The 17,743-nt window shown below is 46.4% G+C and overlaps 4 protein-coding genes and 1 non-coding gene across 5 annotated transcripts; 3 read left to right on the forward strand and 2 right to left on the reverse strand.

The window, feature by feature from the left end:
* Positions 1 to 3,869: 3,869 nt before the first annotated feature.
* On the forward strand, positions 3,870 to 12,648 carry MGYG_02184 (ubiquitin carboxyl-terminal hydrolase 47; the record flags this gene model as incomplete). The annotated part of the gene is made up of 13 exons (XM_003174606.1): positions 3,870 to 4,923; positions 4,984 to 5,137; positions 5,197 to 7,927; positions 7,998 to 8,159; positions 8,230 to 8,380; positions 8,438 to 9,033; positions 9,094 to 9,197; positions 9,260 to 9,456; positions 9,509 to 10,072; positions 10,129 to 10,180; positions 10,235 to 12,336; positions 12,405 to 12,461; positions 12,566 to 12,648. The coding sequence occupies 13 exons, from the start codon at positions 3,870 to 3,872 to the stop codon at positions 12,646 to 12,648; spliced, it is 8,007 nt and encodes a 2,668-aa protein (XP_003174654.1).
* Positions 12,649 to 13,670: 1,022 nt separating this feature from the next.
* MGYG_02185 (hypothetical protein) lies at positions 13,671 to 14,361 on the forward strand (the record flags this gene model as incomplete). Its single annotated transcript, XM_003174607.1, has 4 exons — positions 13,671 to 13,699; positions 13,752 to 13,802; positions 13,861 to 14,076; positions 14,220 to 14,361. 4 exons carry the CDS (start codon positions 13,671 to 13,673, stop codon positions 14,359 to 14,361), a joined length of 438 nt encoding a protein of 145 aa, XP_003174655.1.
* A 156-nt stretch (positions 14,362 to 14,517) lies between these two features.
* Positions 14,518 to 15,328, reverse strand: MGYG_02186 (nodulation protein L; the record flags this gene model as incomplete). The annotated part of the gene is made up of 3 exons (XM_003174608.1): positions 14,518 to 14,628; positions 14,694 to 15,090; positions 15,144 to 15,328. 3 exons carry the CDS (start codon positions 15,326 to 15,328, stop codon positions 14,518 to 14,520), a joined length of 693 nt encoding a protein of 230 aa, XP_003174656.1.
* Positions 15,329 to 15,734: 406 nt separating this feature from the next.
* On the forward strand, positions 15,735 to 15,829 carry MGYG_10526. The gene has a single exon. It is a non-coding gene; the product is annotated as a tRNA-Gln (tRNA).
* Positions 15,830 to 16,021: 192 nt separating this feature from the next.
* On the reverse strand, positions 16,022 to 17,617 carry MGYG_02187 (ankyrin repeat domain-containing protein 52; the record flags this gene model as incomplete). Its single annotated transcript, XM_003174609.1, has 1 exon — positions 16,022 to 17,617. One exon carries the CDS (start codon positions 17,615 to 17,617, stop codon positions 16,022 to 16,024), a length of 1,596 nt encoding a protein of 531 aa, XP_003174657.1.
* Positions 17,618 to 17,743: the final 126 nt, after the last annotated feature.

Consider the following 17,743-nt stretch of genomic DNA (forward strand, 5'->3'; position numbering starts at 1 on the left):
TCGACCTGTCCCGTTGTTCCCATCCGTAGCATATGTGAATGACTGGTGGATCTGATTGGATGTTTTTATTCCCTGTGGCTCGGCTATCTCCAACATTTTGACTCTCGACTGCAGCTTCGACGCATGCCCAGAATCTGTGGAGTTGTATGTGGTCATGCCACTTAGCAGCTGAAAGCGGGTGTGGTTCTGTGTTTTCGTGTCCCTGAAGCGCTCGTTGGTAAGGAAAGCTGAATGTTCTATGTTTGAGGTAGCCTGACTAAGTAGTTCACTGTGAGCTCGCCGTAATCTAGTCGGAGAATTGATATCATCATACCCCTAGAAGAGCCGCACACACAGGGTGGTTATTAGCTTCCGCCTTTGCATCCGCTGATGCCGATTAACTCCAGGGGTGAAGCTGAAGGAGTTGGTCTGACTCGTAACGAACAGGCCAAGGAAATGCTCGTGAATCATGGGCAGAAAAGCGAGGAGCCTGGATAAAACCATTATTATCGTTATTGATTTCAACGTTTAGCAATTGTGGGATCTATCTGCAATTCCAATCAGGCAATTCTGGGCATGCATGATAACTGTCTGCCTGACCTTGAATGGTATTTCCTAGTTCCACTTAGAGGCATACACATATGTTGACGACTTCTTTGAGAATATCAGGGGCAAATGGTGAGCTGGAAAAAAAGGGAAAAGCTCCCGTCTCATGAGATTGATGATCGAGCAGATTTTCATAACTGTGGCTAGCTCGTAATGTTCCTGTTCGCAGTGAACATCTTCTGTGGCTGTGGTAAAAGCGGGTATTGTCTCTCCTCTGCAAGTCGATCGTTGGAAGTCGCAAGGGTAACCAGTGCCTTTTTCTTTTTTCTTTTTTTCGATGATTCTGCAGGATCGAATCCAGCCTTCATTTTGCAGCTGAATAAGCCTAACCTTGAACAAAATGAAAAAGGAATGCGCCCTACAGATATTACTTATCGCTCTGTGTATTCACCTCGGAACTATGCACATTGTCCAGCTGTGCCTTCAATTCAGGCTCGCGGGTAAGGGTTGACATCACCGTATACGAGCATCAAGCTTCCCGTACGGAGTATGACCAACTCGAATAGAATATCCCGGGCAGCAAGTTTCTGTTGTTTGTCTGAGATCATAAAAACCAGTGTTATGAATATTCAATGCTGCAAATTTTGTCCGCCCAGTTTCGGAAGATCACAAGGTGTCGACATTTTTACGACCACAAAGTTCATTGAAGGGTTTCCCATAGTTGTGAAGCATAACGGATCGAACCCAACTGCATTGAACAGCGCGAGAGCTGTTGCTGTCCAAGATCAAGAGCAAGCAAACTCTGATTGTCATCACAGCTTGGTCAGAATGATGAAATATTCACTGCTGACTCCCTGAACAACGATCAGGGTTATAAAAAGAATATCGGACAACGCCACAGTAGCCCTGATCGACAGATGAGATAAAGACCAGACTTTACTGTGGATTGTGCCGGGAATGAACTGGTAGATCCGGTTTAATAAATGTACTAAGATCGACCCGAAAACCGTAATGATAAGATTTTCAAAGGGGTGGATGTCTGGACACAGAAGCGGGTCTGATGGATATCAGAATATAAAGTGGGTCAAGTCCAAGACGGATGGTATTCCAGCCACCTCGGGGATAGATAGGTACAGGACGGTGTCTGTCCGCGTGGGGATCAATGAGAGAAAAATGGACATTGTTATCGCGGATACCCGACATGGTTCGCGTAGATGCCGGCACCGGTAACTGTGGAAAGAGGTGATGCGGACGGACGGCCCAAGAACAGGTCCGACAACGACAGCCGTCTGATAAATACCATCTGGTTTTAGGACGGAGCATATATTGTTATGCACGACTTTGCACAAGGTCGCTAATAATAAATGTTGGGGGTTGATGATGCATCCGTCTCCAGGCCCTTTTGTCCGGCTTATCCATGAGAGATGGAGGCAATGTAACCGTGCGTGAAGCGGGTACAGAAAGTTCCCGCAATCTCCGTGTCTATGTGCCGGTTGAGATAGAAGGGTGGTATTATGCTCAATTGTGAACCGGGGTAATCTCATCCGCCATGAACTGCGCCTTTGAACAAGTGTTGCAGAGAAGATTCTTGATAGGCTCGAAGTTTGGCAAGTGTGTTGGGGAAGGTAGTTGATGCTTGGAATATTATATCCTGTTTTGCAATTTTTCGATGTACGGCCATAATGCCTGTACTTTGAATAGGCATGTAGCCATTGTAATGAACCAGGATATATGCCGCTTGTGTTTCTTCAACAATATACCATGAGAGCATTCAACTATGGAACACCCGGCTTACTAACCTGAATCTGCTGATGACGGGGAATGATAAATCGATAATCTTAACGCCTTGAAGACCCAGCAGTGGTGCCCCATATTGTTAGAAAGCTTGGGGTGCTATCACAGATTGGTTTTTCTAGAGTATATACTATATCAGCTTGGTATCCTCCAATGACTCAGAATTCCCCCCCTTTTTTTTTTTAGCTTACCCGAGTTGTATTGAACGATCACCCAACACTTCGGTAGTTGAGCAATAGAAAATCAACGAAGGAGTAGCATAACCGAGTGACAAAAAGATATCCCATACGCTATACAAGCTTATGTATTTGAGTAGATAACTCCTACATAACGGTAGGCAAGTATATGGCCAAGCCTTCCGCTGTTGGTTGCTGGGTGCGGTTGTCTAAGACAAGGATACCCAAATCGAACCGTTCAAGAGACAGACAGTGTTGTCAACCGGGGGATTAACCAGTACGTAACGCGTACTGACAGCGCCCTAACAGCATCTCTACTTGCCTCAGACAGCTCATCTTCGGGGTATCAATTTTGATAGTGGGTAGGTATCTGATGAGGTGAGGAAGACGCCGCAGCGCAGCCAAAGTTCTTGAGCTTCACATCAACTCTACATTTATGTATGGAGTAGGCAGCCTTAAACATACTGTCAGCTTCTCCCTTTTCACAATGATCTAACTGGAGAATCAATACTTATCGGAAAAAAAGGAGTCCCAAATTGAGATTATCTTTCTTTCCTTCTATTTTCCTCCAACACGCGCGTGGCTGGCTGCTTAGTCATCTGTATGATCGTACTAAAATACGGTATTTTTCGCCGTTGTGTGTTGTTACGTCAGCGACCGAGTGACAGCCAGCCAATGAAAAATTGTAAATACGCAAGCTCTGAGAGATTGGCCAATGAAAAAGCGCTAAAGCAGCGTTAACGCGTCACAGCCGATACCGCGATACCGCCTCTTTCTTTTTTGTGGTTGTGATGGAGTCATCGATAAGAAGCGACAGGCAGAGGCAGCAGAATAAAGAATATTCAAGAGAGAGAGACAGCGGATGGGATGGAGCTTGCGCATGGGGAGCCAACAGTGAAGCAGACATAGGACACAGACAGTCCTGCACAGAAGCCCAGTGTGAGTGTTATCCTCCCTCCTGCAGGGCGTTTTGGCTGGGTCTTCCTGGGGTCCGGCTGCCTGCCAGCTGCTGCCTGTCGACTTCTACAACAACCACCAGCCGCGGCCACAGCCACCAACCACCAACCCAGCCATCACTAGCTGCCAGAGTTGCTGAAAGACAGACTGATGCTGCTGCTCTTCTGCTGCTGCCATGTACCTCTAGCTGACTGCTTCTTCCTCTGCAGAACTCCTTCGACCAGCTCGCCGCCCGTCGTGCTTCGACCGATCCCTGCGGCTCCGAAGCCAAAAAGCTAAAGCTCTCCCCAGCCTGACCACCAACATCCACCAGAGCTTCCTCCCAGGCCTCAGTCCAGGCCCTTACACGCCAGAGATATCCGTCTGAGGCTCTTCTCTCAAAGTAAACAACAGACACCCGCAATACTGGAAAATGTCATGGGCCCTACCCCGCTAGAGCACTCTAGCAACATCACCGCCGCGAGCTCCAGCAGTGGTACCGGCCCCGGCTCCTGCGTCAGCCCGCAGCCACAGTCGATCGACACAAACAATCTGGTCGTCTGCGCTCCGACAGGCATCAATACTTCCGACTCGCCCTCGTCACCCATCCGGTCGTCATCGCCAACAGGCTGCAGCGAACTCATGGAAGAACTAAACTCAGAGTCCACGCGCAAACGTCCCCGGCTTGATAGCGGCAGTGGTGCCAATTGCACGCATGACACTGCATCAATGACTACACCTACGACTCCGGTCGAGGCCAGTGAAGACGCACAGGATAACCAACAGAACCAGCAAACACTTCAGGATCAAACTGACAGCACTCCAGGTGTTGGAGAGGAAGATCCTGTGGGAGCTCTAGATGGAGGTAGCGTGCACAGTGGACCTCTAACAGCTGGAGAGGACCAAGAGAAAATGCCGATCACTCCTCTTCCTGCAGCTGCCGTCCAAACCTCGATGAATGGCAGTCCTATCGTCCCTCCTCGTCCATCAAGTCGAGTTACTATCAACATGAAGTCTCCTACCTCGGAAACAGGACGGTCTCTGCAGGCCATGCCCGAAGACGAAGAATCTACGGCATTGTCAACGGAAAAGAAAGGTGTTATCGTCGAAGATGGTAATAATGTCACAAAGCCCGAGTTCAATCATATTTCACAGCTGGACGGTGTGTCGGCTGTACTTCAGAGCAGTTCTAACTCGCAAGTGATTGAAGATACCCACTCTAGTATACCCATGGAACGAAATACTGTCATACTGCCTGATTCGCCTTCTTCTGTTGCAAGCGTCGAGATCGAGGTTGCAGATCCAGAAGACATGGATCAGGATCCTACTACAACGAGCTGGAGGCCATTAGATGACGTGATACGAGGCCCCAGGGAGCCTCAGGTTGTTCAGATTCACGAAGAAGTCTCTCTCGCAGAGGCATTTCCAAACTTCAGGACGGCATACAACATCCGCGAGTGTGTCTTAGATATGAAAGCTGCCATGGAGAGAGGTTAGTCCGGTCTTTATGTATTTTTTGCCTCATAGTTCAGGCTAACATATATATTGACAGGTACCATACATGATCTCAATATGTTTGATGCCCTTAAGACTTGGTTTGAACTGTGCAGCTCAAATCTCAACTATCTCACATATCAAGCACTTATTGAGGATCGCGACCTATGGGAAGAGGTCCCCTCTGTTGTTGAGGGTCTATTAAGGCGGACGTAAGTTCTTTGTTTCAACACTACCTTGCTTGCCACTGTGCTAACATCTCTATATGTAGAACCGAGTTTATAGCAGAAGAGGGAGAGAGTCCCATGTCCTACATGGAAGAATTCCTCTCTTGCTATGCCGAAATCGCATTACATGTAATATCTATTGATGCAGAACAGATATCGCAATCTCCAGAAGACAGGTCTGCCCAGCAAGACCCAATATCGAGAACTTATTGGATGCCACTTGCCTCGATGCTCCAACTGCGCAAAATCCCCCTTTACGCTGCAATGGAGCGTGATTACGGTTCCGATATCATTGATATGGTTGGCCATCTTAACGACCGCGTTGCTGGACGACAGGTCAACGGCGTTCTGGTCCTCACTAGCTTCATGAAAGCTGTTTCGCCCTTCCTTGCCAAATCGCCCATTCTCACCTCCCTTTTCACATCGGCTCTCAATGTCACTCACAATATCCTGGACTCGTTCGTCGGGAGGAGATGCCAACCCAACTATAGCCGCCCCAGCTCCAAGGAAATTACTATCCAAGTTTATGCATTACTTCGGTTCTCTGAGCCTGTATACCGATCACTGATAGAGAAATCCTCCTCCTGTCTTTCTAGTGACACGAGCGACACGATTCTTCGTACCATGGGCAATTCGTTCCGAGTTCTTTGTGGTTTCGACGAAGAGACAGCTACAACCGTCGACAGGGACCTGCAACTCAATGTCCCGGAGGGCGTTAACTCCCTTGAATTCGGCCATATTGTCAGCTTGGGTTGGAAATTCACCATCCTCAAGAAACATATTATGAGTGGCCGCATGGAACTGCGAGTCTACGGCATGGAATCTATCCAAGGTGACCTGGTAAACTTCTGGTCTCAGCACATTCAGAATGTACCCGGCGCCCTAAACCATGCAACAACAAAATACTTGGTCAATTTTTTGCGAGGGCATAAGATCGTCGACTATGTGGTTGGTGTCGAGTCGCATCCTCAACTAATAAGCCGCGGCAGCAACATCGTCGGTTTCCTGGTCGTAACTTCAACATATACCAATGAAGATACAGATATTATATGGAAGACCGTCAGCGAGAGTCATGATCCTAGAACTGTATCCGAAGTCCTCGCCATGCTTTCGTCTACTTTTACGATGCACCACGAATCTGAACCACTTATTTACATTTGCAATAAACTCATAGAACTACCCATGCAACGCTTCGACATTCGTATGATCGAATTCTGTGACCTGCTGCTGAACGCTGTCCGGAGTAAACATGGGGAATCCTTGCGTCACCAAGAGCTCGGCCACTACCCACACGTTGACATCATGCCCGTCCGCCTATGTGTCAGGCTGATTCGGGGCGCACTATCCACTAATGAATTGCCTCCGGAGCAAAGGTCTCAAATCCAGAGATTCGCAAGTAAACAGCTTTCCCAATTTGTGAGCCTCGGTATAAGTGAAACAGACAAGTCGGAACTTTATCAGCAATGCGTCCAGGATGTTTCCGACATGAACGAGTTTGCTCTTGGGAGTATCCATGCTCTTAATGCCCTAATCCCAACCTTTGATACCCAGGATATTCGGCGTTTAGCTCTAGACCTTGACTTCACCCGCCTTGTCATTATGGAACTTGCACATGCAGCCACAACACCAGCAACCGATGGAGAGGATGAATACCTATGCAACACCATCGTACCGCGACTTAATCTAGTCCATCGCATTATCGACAAAGTACCAGAGACAATATCTCCTGACCTAAGTGATATCCTATGGGACAAAGTATTCACTTCGAAAGTAATAAGCGAGCAGAACCGGAATTACATGTGGGAGGTCTTGTCTAAATCTGCCTCCCGATGCCTGAAACGAAACACGTTCCTGGAAACCTTCATGAATGATTATCTTCCTCGTATTCCTCCAGAGGATATCACGGAGTCTGTACTCTTGTTTGCGAAACAGACAGTGAATTATGATGTTAAATTCCACCACCAACCAATATCTAATGATGGAGAGGTCGTTAATATCCCTGGGATGGACAGGATCTGGCACTTTATACTGACAGCACCAAATCCAACCATCGGAATCAATGCCATCAACTTCGCTATAGACACATATCTAGACCACTCCCTGATTAAAGGAAGCAGCCCATCATCCGCTGAAGCAACGCATGTATCCCTCGTCGATCGATGTGTAGCCCAACTAGCAGCTGCAGCCGCCAAACTCAAAACGTTCATAGACGGAACCACAAGCGGCGAAGACGAACCCATGGTCATAGTTCCATCTGATAACGAAGTCCGCGCCGAAGAACTGCGATTTGCCCGCTCCCTCCTTTTCCTACGCCAACTCCTCCAAGGCCTCCGTACAAGACCGCATTACACTCCTCCCCAGGGCTCACCACCTTGTATGCCACTCAAGCCTGAACCAATAAGGGGAGAATCCATCGACTTAGCCTACCAAGCGTTCAGTATGGGCTCACAATCTCGTATCCGCACATTCACTATCGGAGACTTATCAACTGCCTCCGAACTCGCGGATAAGATAGCCCATGTTACCGGTTTTTCGAAGTTCACTACCATTAGCGGTGGTCAAAGGCTGGACTTACGTGGCGGAAATGCAAACCAGACCATTCGGGATCTGAAACTTGCTACCGCAGGTTTACTTATTGTTAGGAAGGATTCAGATGCGTATGAGGCTTCATTTGGCGGAAGGCGTCAGAGCCTGACGCTTGTTGATTCAGAGGTATTGAAGCATTTCAATGACCTTTATGATCTTCTAAGTTTGGACGAGAGATTTTCAAAGGAGGTATGCAATGATTTACGATTTTTATCTCTCTCGCGTGGTTGGAACTGGTATAGCTAACGTCTCTCCATAGATATTTGACTTCCTTATATTATTCCCTCCACAGCAAGCAGTTCGTGATTTCGTACGATCTCCCGAAATAGGCGAAACGGATATGTTCCCCATTGAAAAGCCATATAAACTGCTTTACATCCTCAATTGTCTTATTGTGTGTGTTCGGGAAGAAAGCATGAGTGTATGATACCGCCCATATTTCCCTAGTTATTACAATTCCCTCTGAAACTTCGCTAACATATGGCTACTAGGTGAACCGCGACCAAGCCTTTATCTCCCACGTTATCAAGAATATTGATGCCATCCTGATGAAACCTGGGATGTCTGAACTTCTACAAGAGAATACTTTGAAGCTCAACATTGCGTGCAGCTTCGTGGACTGCCTCTTGGTAGCTTTGAAAGGTCAGTTCTCAAACTCGTTTTTACAGAATAATCCTGAGTTATTCTGACACTATGTAGCACTTGCGAAATCAACGCCAGGTTCATCACAACATCTCTTCACAAACCCACCAGGCTTAATATCCCTAATTCTCTCTTTACTTACTCTGAACCGCAATGATTCCTCTATCCCACTCAACGAACCAACGTTACAACGACTCGTCTCTAGCTCATTTGCAACACTCATCGAAGCCTCTATGAACGATGAACACGTATGGGCTGAATTAAAAGATTACACGCAGATGCTGGATCTTCTCTACAGCTTACTACTATCCGAGCCTCGGCCAGGCATCCGTAAGGACATTGCGGAAATTATCTTCAGTCTTTGCGGCACATCACCACTCCAAAAGGGCTACTGGTCAAACACAGTGTCAAAGAACGCCATTCCAACCGGCAATCTCGCAACAGCTACTGGGTCAGATATGGTAAAGTCGTTCTGGCAGTCGATTTCATCACTCTTGCCTCGGTCGGTAGAGCATCCCCAGCTAGCACAGGAGTTCTTTGAGGTTTCCCTAGTGACCTTCCATACCGTTGCTATGCTCCCCACGACAGAAATGCCATATAAGCAATATGTGCAGGACTGGGGAAATATCCTATTGAACCACAATGGCAATGAGGTATGTAGCTCCTTAACTCGGTTGACTATTTAACATAAAGCTGATAAAGTTTTTATCTAGTTTGTTGGCCGTGAACGTGTCGATCACATTGTCCTAGGATTTGCTTATATGTTGAAGATGTGTCTCGAGCTTGCAATTTCAGAGAACATCGATGCTGGCTCGAGGTAAGATATTTGAATTTCCTCACTCTTTAATATCCACATTAACTTACCATGGCCATTATTAGTAATCTTATGGTGAATTTGTTCATCGCTTTCCTATTCCCAAATCTATCAGATACCCAGGACGAGAGGGTCCAACCAGGTATTCCAATCATGAACCCTACCACTCGCCAGGAAATCTATAATATCATTCTTCTTCTATGTCGGGGTACGGACAACTGTTCGGAAATGCTTGAGCTGCTCGAAGACATTATTCCCTATGGTATGTTCCCTTTGGACCCTGGAATGATTCATATTTGCTAATTCGAGACTAGACTACACATATGACCCTACGTGGATATTTGATCGTTCCAAAACAATCCGCTCTGCAGAAGGATATGCTGGACTCCGCAATCTCTCAAACACGTGCTATCTCAATTCCCTATTCACCCAGTTATTCATGAATCTGGACTTTCGTAAGTTCATCCTGGAAGTCGAAACCTCAGAAGACGATCCTACCCAGGCAGTGCTCAGCGAGACAAAAAGAGTCTTTGCATACCTTCAAGACACATGGCAGAAGAGTGTAGACCCTCAGACTGCAGTGGACACTATTCGAACGTATGACAACGAGCCAATTGATATCAATATTCAGATGGATGTTGATGAGTTTTATAACCTACTTTTCGATCGATGGGAAAGCCAAATACGCACAGCCGAGGATAAGAAGAAGTTCCGAGCATTTTATGGCGGTCAGCTTGTACAGCAGATCAAGTCTAAGGAATGTGAACATATTTCTGAGCGTCTCGAGCCGTTTTCCGCCATTCAGTGTGATATCAAAGGCAAACCTGGCCTTGAGGATAGTTTGAGGGCGTACGTTGAAGGGGAGATCATGCAAGGAGGTATGTTTTGCTCACATCCTAACCCCTATTTCATCATTGCTAACAGCATACGATAGACAACAAGTATTCTTGTACCTCTTGCGGAAAACACGTTGATGCGGTCAAAAGGTGAATAATCTGTCATTCCGAACAACATTAGGCTATGGTACTAATTTACAACAGGGCATGCTTGAAAGATATACCAGACAATCTTATTTTCCACTTGAAGAGATTCGACTTTGATGTCATATCAATGATGCGAAGCAAGATCAACGACGAGTTCCACTTCCCCGAACGCATAGATATGTCACCTTTCACCATCGATTATCTCAGCAACCCTGACGCTCCCATTGAACCTGATATGTTTGAACTTGTTGGAGTTCTGGTTCACAGTGGCACGGCCGAATCCGGCCACTACTATTCCTACATCAAAGAAAGGCCGTCGGCGGGCCCCAATAACTCCTGGGTTGAATTCAATGACTCCGACGTGACTAGATTTGATCCTGCAAAAATTCCGGACCAGTGTTTTGGTGGAACAAGCGACAATATGCACAGCTTGAGCCATGTCCGTTTTGGCTGCAAAGTGTGGAACGCATATATGCTCTTCTACCAACGAGTTTCGAGTATGGAGAAAGCGAAAGTGGTTTATAAAGATTCGATCGGCGATTCTCCAGCACGTATTCCCCTGCCGCAGGAATTAGGAAACCACATCGCCATGGAAAACGAGCTGTTTATTCGCATTTACTGCCTCTTGGACCCTCACCACGCACGCTTTATTGTTGGCCTCTTCAATCGAGCGCGAGAAATCAGCCGGACTGAAAACACTTTAATAGCCTCAAAGATTCAAAAAATGTCAATGCATGTGACTCTGGATACTTTGGAACAACTCGTTGCCAGATCAAAAGACTTGCCAGACGTTGAAGCCCTTCTTATTGACATCAAAAGGTCCATTGATGAATGCCCCCGCGCTGCATACTGGCTTTTGCAATGGGTCGGTAAACGGCCGTTACTTCTGCGGAATCTCATTGCAAAGAGCCCCAATAGTGTCGTTCGCGTTGGCTTTTCGAAACTGCTAGTAACAGCATTGAGCCGGCTGCAAGATCGACTAGCGGATGTGGATTCTGACAGTGAGCTACAAAGCGAATACAATCAAGAATACTTGAGCATGCTTGAAAAGGTCGTGGGAATCATGGTGATTATGTGGAGCACACTTCACTTCTACTCTCGTGCCTGGGATGACTACTTCGAAGTTCTTGTTGAAATTGCCAACCTTGGACCATATGAGGTTGAAACCCTACTTGAGCATGGTTTCCTCCTACGATGTTTGGAGATGGTATGGCTGGACCGCCATGATTCCAGGAGGCTCAAGGAAGTCTATCCGGCTTATGTGCGCCTGATTGAGAAAGGAAGAAAATTCTCACACTACAAACTCACTGAACTGCTTGCCATTTTCCTTGAAAACGTTGACATCGGTGCCGAACCAGTACGATCCGGTGAGTCGAGACGCCGGGAAGATGGTAAACTTATTATTTCTTATGCAGAGAGCGAGCTCGTCCTATCGCTAGGTGATAAAAGAGAGCTTTCTTTTCTAAAGAAAGTGATAGAGCAGCAAGAAAACGTTGATGCAGCTCGGAAGATCTTCACCATTTTTTTAGACACAACTCCGACAATTGATGGACTCATGGATAGCATAGTCCATATGCTTGAGGAGGGCCTAGCAGTTGAACCTGCATCTCTTGCCAGCCCCTTTCTTGAAATTACGCTACTATTCTGCAGCATAGTTCCTGATATTGACCGTGTTCGAAGTCTCATTGAGTTTGCAGCCAAATCAGTTGACTCGATAAATGAGGCTGGCGGCCGCGACCATGTCACCTTTATCCAAACAATTGCAACCCTTAATAATAGTGCGATCCTAGAGAAAGATGAGTTGTTTTTCCTATCTCTGGTGTTAGAAATGGCACCGTATTGGGCACCGACATTACTCCATTACGATGATCGACTGGTTCGAAATTCAGCCTTCGAATATTTGCAGGAAATCCTGTTCTCCAAAAACCTTGAAGATGCCACTGAGACTACTCGACAGTTCTACCAACGTACGGGACGCCAATTAGAACAAGCTTGCGTTGATAAATTGCATACGACGTACCTCACCACCTCAAACACCCAGACCGTCGTTGATGCGTCAACTGTTGAAATCATTCAATATGTCATTAAGCTCTGCATCGAGAAGTATTTTGATGAAGAAAATATCGAAGGAGACAGAGCTATTATCGAGCGCGCCGGAGGTATGTTGACCCCTTTCTTGCATACCTTTTCAACCAAAACCGGCGTTTTGCTAATCGCCATGATGCAGCTGTCCTCGCAAGCTTGGAGCAGTACACCGTTGAAATGCCGGAGGATGTTGGATCAGGTAAGCTCGATACCCTCACTCTTTAAGCATTGGCAATATGTATCTTCTTTGCGTTGTTTTGTTATTAACTTGTATTGTCTTGTGCTTTCATTTTCTATTTTCAGGTCCTGACTTTCCTTCAGATGCATGGGAGGATAATTCTGTGATTGCCAGCGACTCAGAGATCGGTTTGGCTACGTCACCATAGAAGTATATCCAGCCCATTAACAAGAGTTTCTCCTACGTGGCCTACGATCAACATATTCCATTCCCCTTTATACCAAACTGCCCGAGAAGACAACCACAGAAAACCTAGTGGCAGTAAAATTCCGGTTGAATATTAACGAAATTTGCTGTGCAATGACCCGTTAACGACCACATTGACGATACGCTTTCCACAGCAGAAAAAAAAAAAAAAACTTCGAAATGGAAAGATATGTTACACACGTTATGCTACGCTTTAAACGAGATTAATGAATGAACAACATCCCACGGGGTATTCAACGGACGCTCAGGTGCATCATAATGGAGTTTTTTCGTGTTCTTCCCACCCTTCCGTTGAGCGTGTGAGAAACATGCAGCAATCAGGAGGAAGGAAGAAAAAAACAAATAGAAAGTATCAATAATAACGAGGCGAAGAAAAAGCCTTCCTTGCTGATTTTCCTCATGATCAATCCTTGTTTTTGAGTTTCCAGTTGCCGCTCCTGTACAGAGACAGATCAGACTGGGCCAGCATCCTGGGAATGTTCAATACTCCTCCAGCTTGCCCTTACTTTATTGTTTAGTTGTTTTGTGTGCGTTGTTTACTCATCGGTGCATTTATTAGGGGGTAGGAAATGTTTTCGAAGGTCGAGGCGCCTCTGGCTGGGTCCGTTAGAAAGCATTGCGGCTCATAAATAAAGAATGCTCATGAACTCATCTCTCGTTGGTTTACGTCGAGATCTTAATGCACAGTAGTTGTATAATGATGATACTAATTCCATCAACTTGTCTTATGTGACTGCATAGGCCATTATGGTCAGGGTCCTGTTCTATCCAGTGTTGAATTGTGGTTGACAACATGACTTTTCTATTTGGTGACGCTAAAAATAAAAATCAACACTTCACAGCACTATAAAAGTACAATTTCCACCAAAGAACGTCGAGTCGAATTTAAAAAAAAATCTAACCAATATAAGGTGGCCTTTTTAAGTGCGATACGGCTTGATCTATTAGGCATTATAGTATAAGATGAGTAGACATCGACCGTCAGCCCCGATGTGAGAATCTTCGCTTGATTTTACCTGAAGCTTTCACTAATAACACACATAGAACAGAGCTCTCTCGTGAGCATCAAGAGACAATCGAAGACCTTCTCTACAGGTAGATCTGTATCAAATGCTGAATGCTGCCAATATGGAACTGCTTACACGTTCAACAGAGTATTATACCCCATTCGGACATGGAGGGGTGAAAAAGCGAAGCCATCGAAAGGCAGACGATGGAAAAAGCTACAGCTACGCAAGGAGGCTGCATCCAAAAATAAAGATGAAGAAAAATCCTCAGGTCATGCATTGACGCCTTCTCCTGCACCGGATGTGCTGAAATACCTTACCACTGGTTTCAATTCGACTATGAGATGCTTGGGAGGCACTGAGTGAGGCGAGTCTTGATGCTACAAAAAAAGCGGCCCAGGAAGAAGACAAGGCAAGCGAACGATTAGAAAAGGTATCAGTGGTCTTCATCTGTCGTTCGACAGCTCCTACGCCTTTGGTTGAGTCGCTTTCTTTCACTATTAAGCATATATCGGAACTTGACCAAGGCAAAGGGATTCGACTGGTCTACTTATCCAAAAACGCCGAAACGAGAATGGCAGATGCTGTCGGTTTACCCAGGCTGGGTGTCATTGGAATTAAGGAATGTCAACACGCTAGGATTCTAATAGACTATGTGCGAGAGAACGTTCCGCCACCTATATATTGAAGACAAATGTGCAACGATATAACCCTCCCCAACCGTGTCCGAGTACCTTGTTTATCTAATAAACATATCTATAGATAATATCTTCTCTGAACAGCTCCAGATATAGATCATGTAATCACTCTTGTGTAGTAGTATTGTCCTTTTTCTGCGACGGATCCATGGCTGTCTCTATGCGGCGGATAACCCTCGCTGGATTACCTGCCGCGACATGGAAGGCCGGAACATCCTATATCATGTTCAGCACGCATCTCAACATACGAATTTCAATAAAGTATGCTCAGGGATACTTACCTTGGTCACCACACTTCCAGCACCTACAGTAGCTCCATCGCCAATGGTCACACCCTGTAGAATAGTGACATTCCCGCCTATCCAGCAATCTTCACCAATACGAATCTCTTTACCAAACTCTGGCCCCTTCGTTCCCTGCCTAACAGCAGGATCTAAGGGATGACAGCCAGCGTACAAATTCACATTTGGTCCGAACAGTGTCCTAGCACCAATAGTGATCGAACAGGTATCCAGCGCAATGCAGTTAAAATTGATAAAGACGCCCTCTCCGACCTTGAAATTGTAGCCATAATCAGTCCGTACGGGAGCTTCTACCCACGGATCATCTTCAAAGAGGGCATCATCTTCCTCCTGGGTGGCAGCTTGTGGTGGCATGGGCCGTTTATCACAGACTATGCTACGAGATGTTAAACGTTTGGCAATACTGTATATTACGAGAGGTTAACTTACTCCCTCCATAGCTCCACACGGCGTCTACGAGTCACCTCGCCGGCGTTGTTGAATCTGTCGCAGGCAGCTTTGCTCCTTGCTCGTTCTGCTATTAGATCGGCTGAGAAGGCAGTGTACAATTCTCCCCGGAGCATCTTCTGACGCTCCGTAAGGTTCTCAGAACTGGGTTCGGTAGGATCAACCATGACTACCGGCTTGTTCGAAATTGATGTGCAGGTCTTTTAGAAGTGATATCTCAAGTATTCAAACTGATTTACCTCTCGTTATGTTGTAAAAAGGTAGTTGGCTTCTTCATCCTCTCCTGCGCTTTGATATCATAGAGTTTAACCTCGGCTATAAACTTACGTAAGACATTTATGTATTTTAGCGTAGTTTTCACTGCAAAATATCAGGTGATCTCGATAAACTAAACACATACCCATCCCTGCAACCTTTTCCCCTAATTTTTCTCCTGCCGAAAAAATTCACAGCGACGGAAGAGCCAGAAAGTCTTAACATCATTTTGCTCCTGTTAGCTTGTCATTTCAAGTGATGTCCCCTAAGTGGCTCTCCCAAATATAGGTTGAACAGTGGATAAGATACTCCATGAACGGTCGTATAGTGTAGCTGGTTAGCACATCGGATTCTGATGACTTCACAGTCAGTTTCACATTCCGGTAACCCTGGTTCGAATCCTGGTATGACCTTTTTTTGCTGTTTTTTTCTCCATTTCGATAGAACGCTCTCTTTTTTAATTCTCCTTTTTGCCTGGAAGAAAGAGGACGGATGCGTTACTTAGTGGAGTGCTGTGTTTCGCCTTTGATGCTGGACATATCATTGACTCCTTGAGGTAGATAGATTATATATAAATATATATATACACGAGAACCCCAGGAGTATCATTCAAAGAGAAATTCATCATCACCACCGACATCAGGAATCTCATCATCGGGATCGTCTACCTTGGTTTGACGGATGAGTTCCATGGTTGCTATCTTTGCTTTGAGCTGGGGATCAACGGCGTACAGCAGCATCATCTTCAGCCCAAACAACGAGTTTGACACCTCCATGGCATTCCGGCCGTTGGCATTGAGAAGCGTGATATCTGCGCCGCGCTGCATCAACAAGTCGATGAATGGGGCGTGGGTTCCCTTGCATGCGATCATTAGAGGGGTCTCTTGATCGTTATCCCGGGCATTGATGTCTGCGCCATTATCCAGGAGATCCTCAAAGATTTCATCCCTCGCGCAGGTAGCGGAGACGTGGAGAGGTGTTCGACCATCCTTGTCCTTGAATTCAATATCGGCACCATACTTTTTGACCAAGGTACCGACGTGACCTTCATAATTATAGTAATATTGTGGACAATGAATGGCTGTCCAGCCCTGATCGTTCACCAGATTCACCGGGACTCCAGCACTGATCATTTCCTCGAGCACGGTTACATAGCCGGAAGATGCGGCTTGGTGAAAGGGGGTAGATCCATCTTTGGCTTTGTGGTTGTAGTTTACTCCGGACTTCACAAGCAATCCAACAATAGGAGTATTATAACTTGCAATAGCCTTGTGCAACAAGTTGTTGCCTCCCGTATCGGACCAGGAATCGGCTTGAAATCCATCGTCTATCAAGGCTTCGACAATTCCATTGACTCCATCTGTTACGGCAGTGCCAATAAGATCCCGTAGGAATTGTTCGCTTGGCTTTGAGCCCTGGCTTTTCTTTCGGACCATATATCTACCAAACAAGCGCATAACCCCACTCTGGTAGTATGATCGGGATGGTTCAACATCACCAAGGCCCAAATCTGCAATTGATGCTGCCTCATCCGTGGATTTCCATACTAAATCTGCGAATTTCCGAGAGGGATGCTCCTTCAGTACCTCGTCGGCACTCGCACAGCCTCCTTGCTCCTTTAGATACTGCAGAACATCCTCACTACAGTCCAACCGCTTCGCTAGTCCGAGAGGAGTGTATTCGTTAAAGTCGACAGCATTGACATCAGCACCATTCTCTACCAGTAGCTTGATAGCCGCGAGAGACTTTCCCTTCACAGCCATATGGAGCGGGGTGCCCCCTGTCTTGCGACATCTGAGATTGATCCTATCCATCAACAGCCGGAGAATGTCTGTAGCACCGTGAAGAGCCGCTATGTGAAATGCAGAAATGAACCTCCGGTTCTCACGGTTCACGGGCCGGGTTTTGGCACCTCCATATCGATGTATGTACTGCCTGACGATGGATTCATTTCCTTGCTCGATCGTGATCTCAAGTGCAGTTCGAGCCTTGCCGCTAGATAAACGACAACTGGCCTCGTCCTGCTGCTGAAGCAAGTCTATGTACTTCTGGCGCGGGATGCGAGAAGTCCACTCACGGATGATGCAGGTGAGATGGCGGCTTCCCGCGAGCTTGATGTTGTTGTACTCAACGACGGGTATATATGACAGTACCGAGCTGAGTATCTCGTACGGCAAGCTGTCGACGGTCGCGGGAGACATGTTTAACCGCAGCTTGAGACTGAAGCAATGATTCTTGTTTCCTGGTTATCCTGAGCCAGGGGATCCCTATTATTATTATATGACTGGGTATGCGAGAGACGCCAGGCTGCAGCGGCTCAGCCGCCC

The sequence above is a fragment of the Nannizzia gypsea genome, genomic scaffold (genome assembly GCF_000150975.2).
Source record: "Nannizzia gypsea CBS 118893 supercont1.2 genomic scaffold, whole genome shotgun sequence".
Taxonomy (NCBI): Eukaryota; Fungi; Ascomycota; class Eurotiomycetes; order Onygenales; family Arthrodermataceae; genus Nannizzia; species Nannizzia gypsea.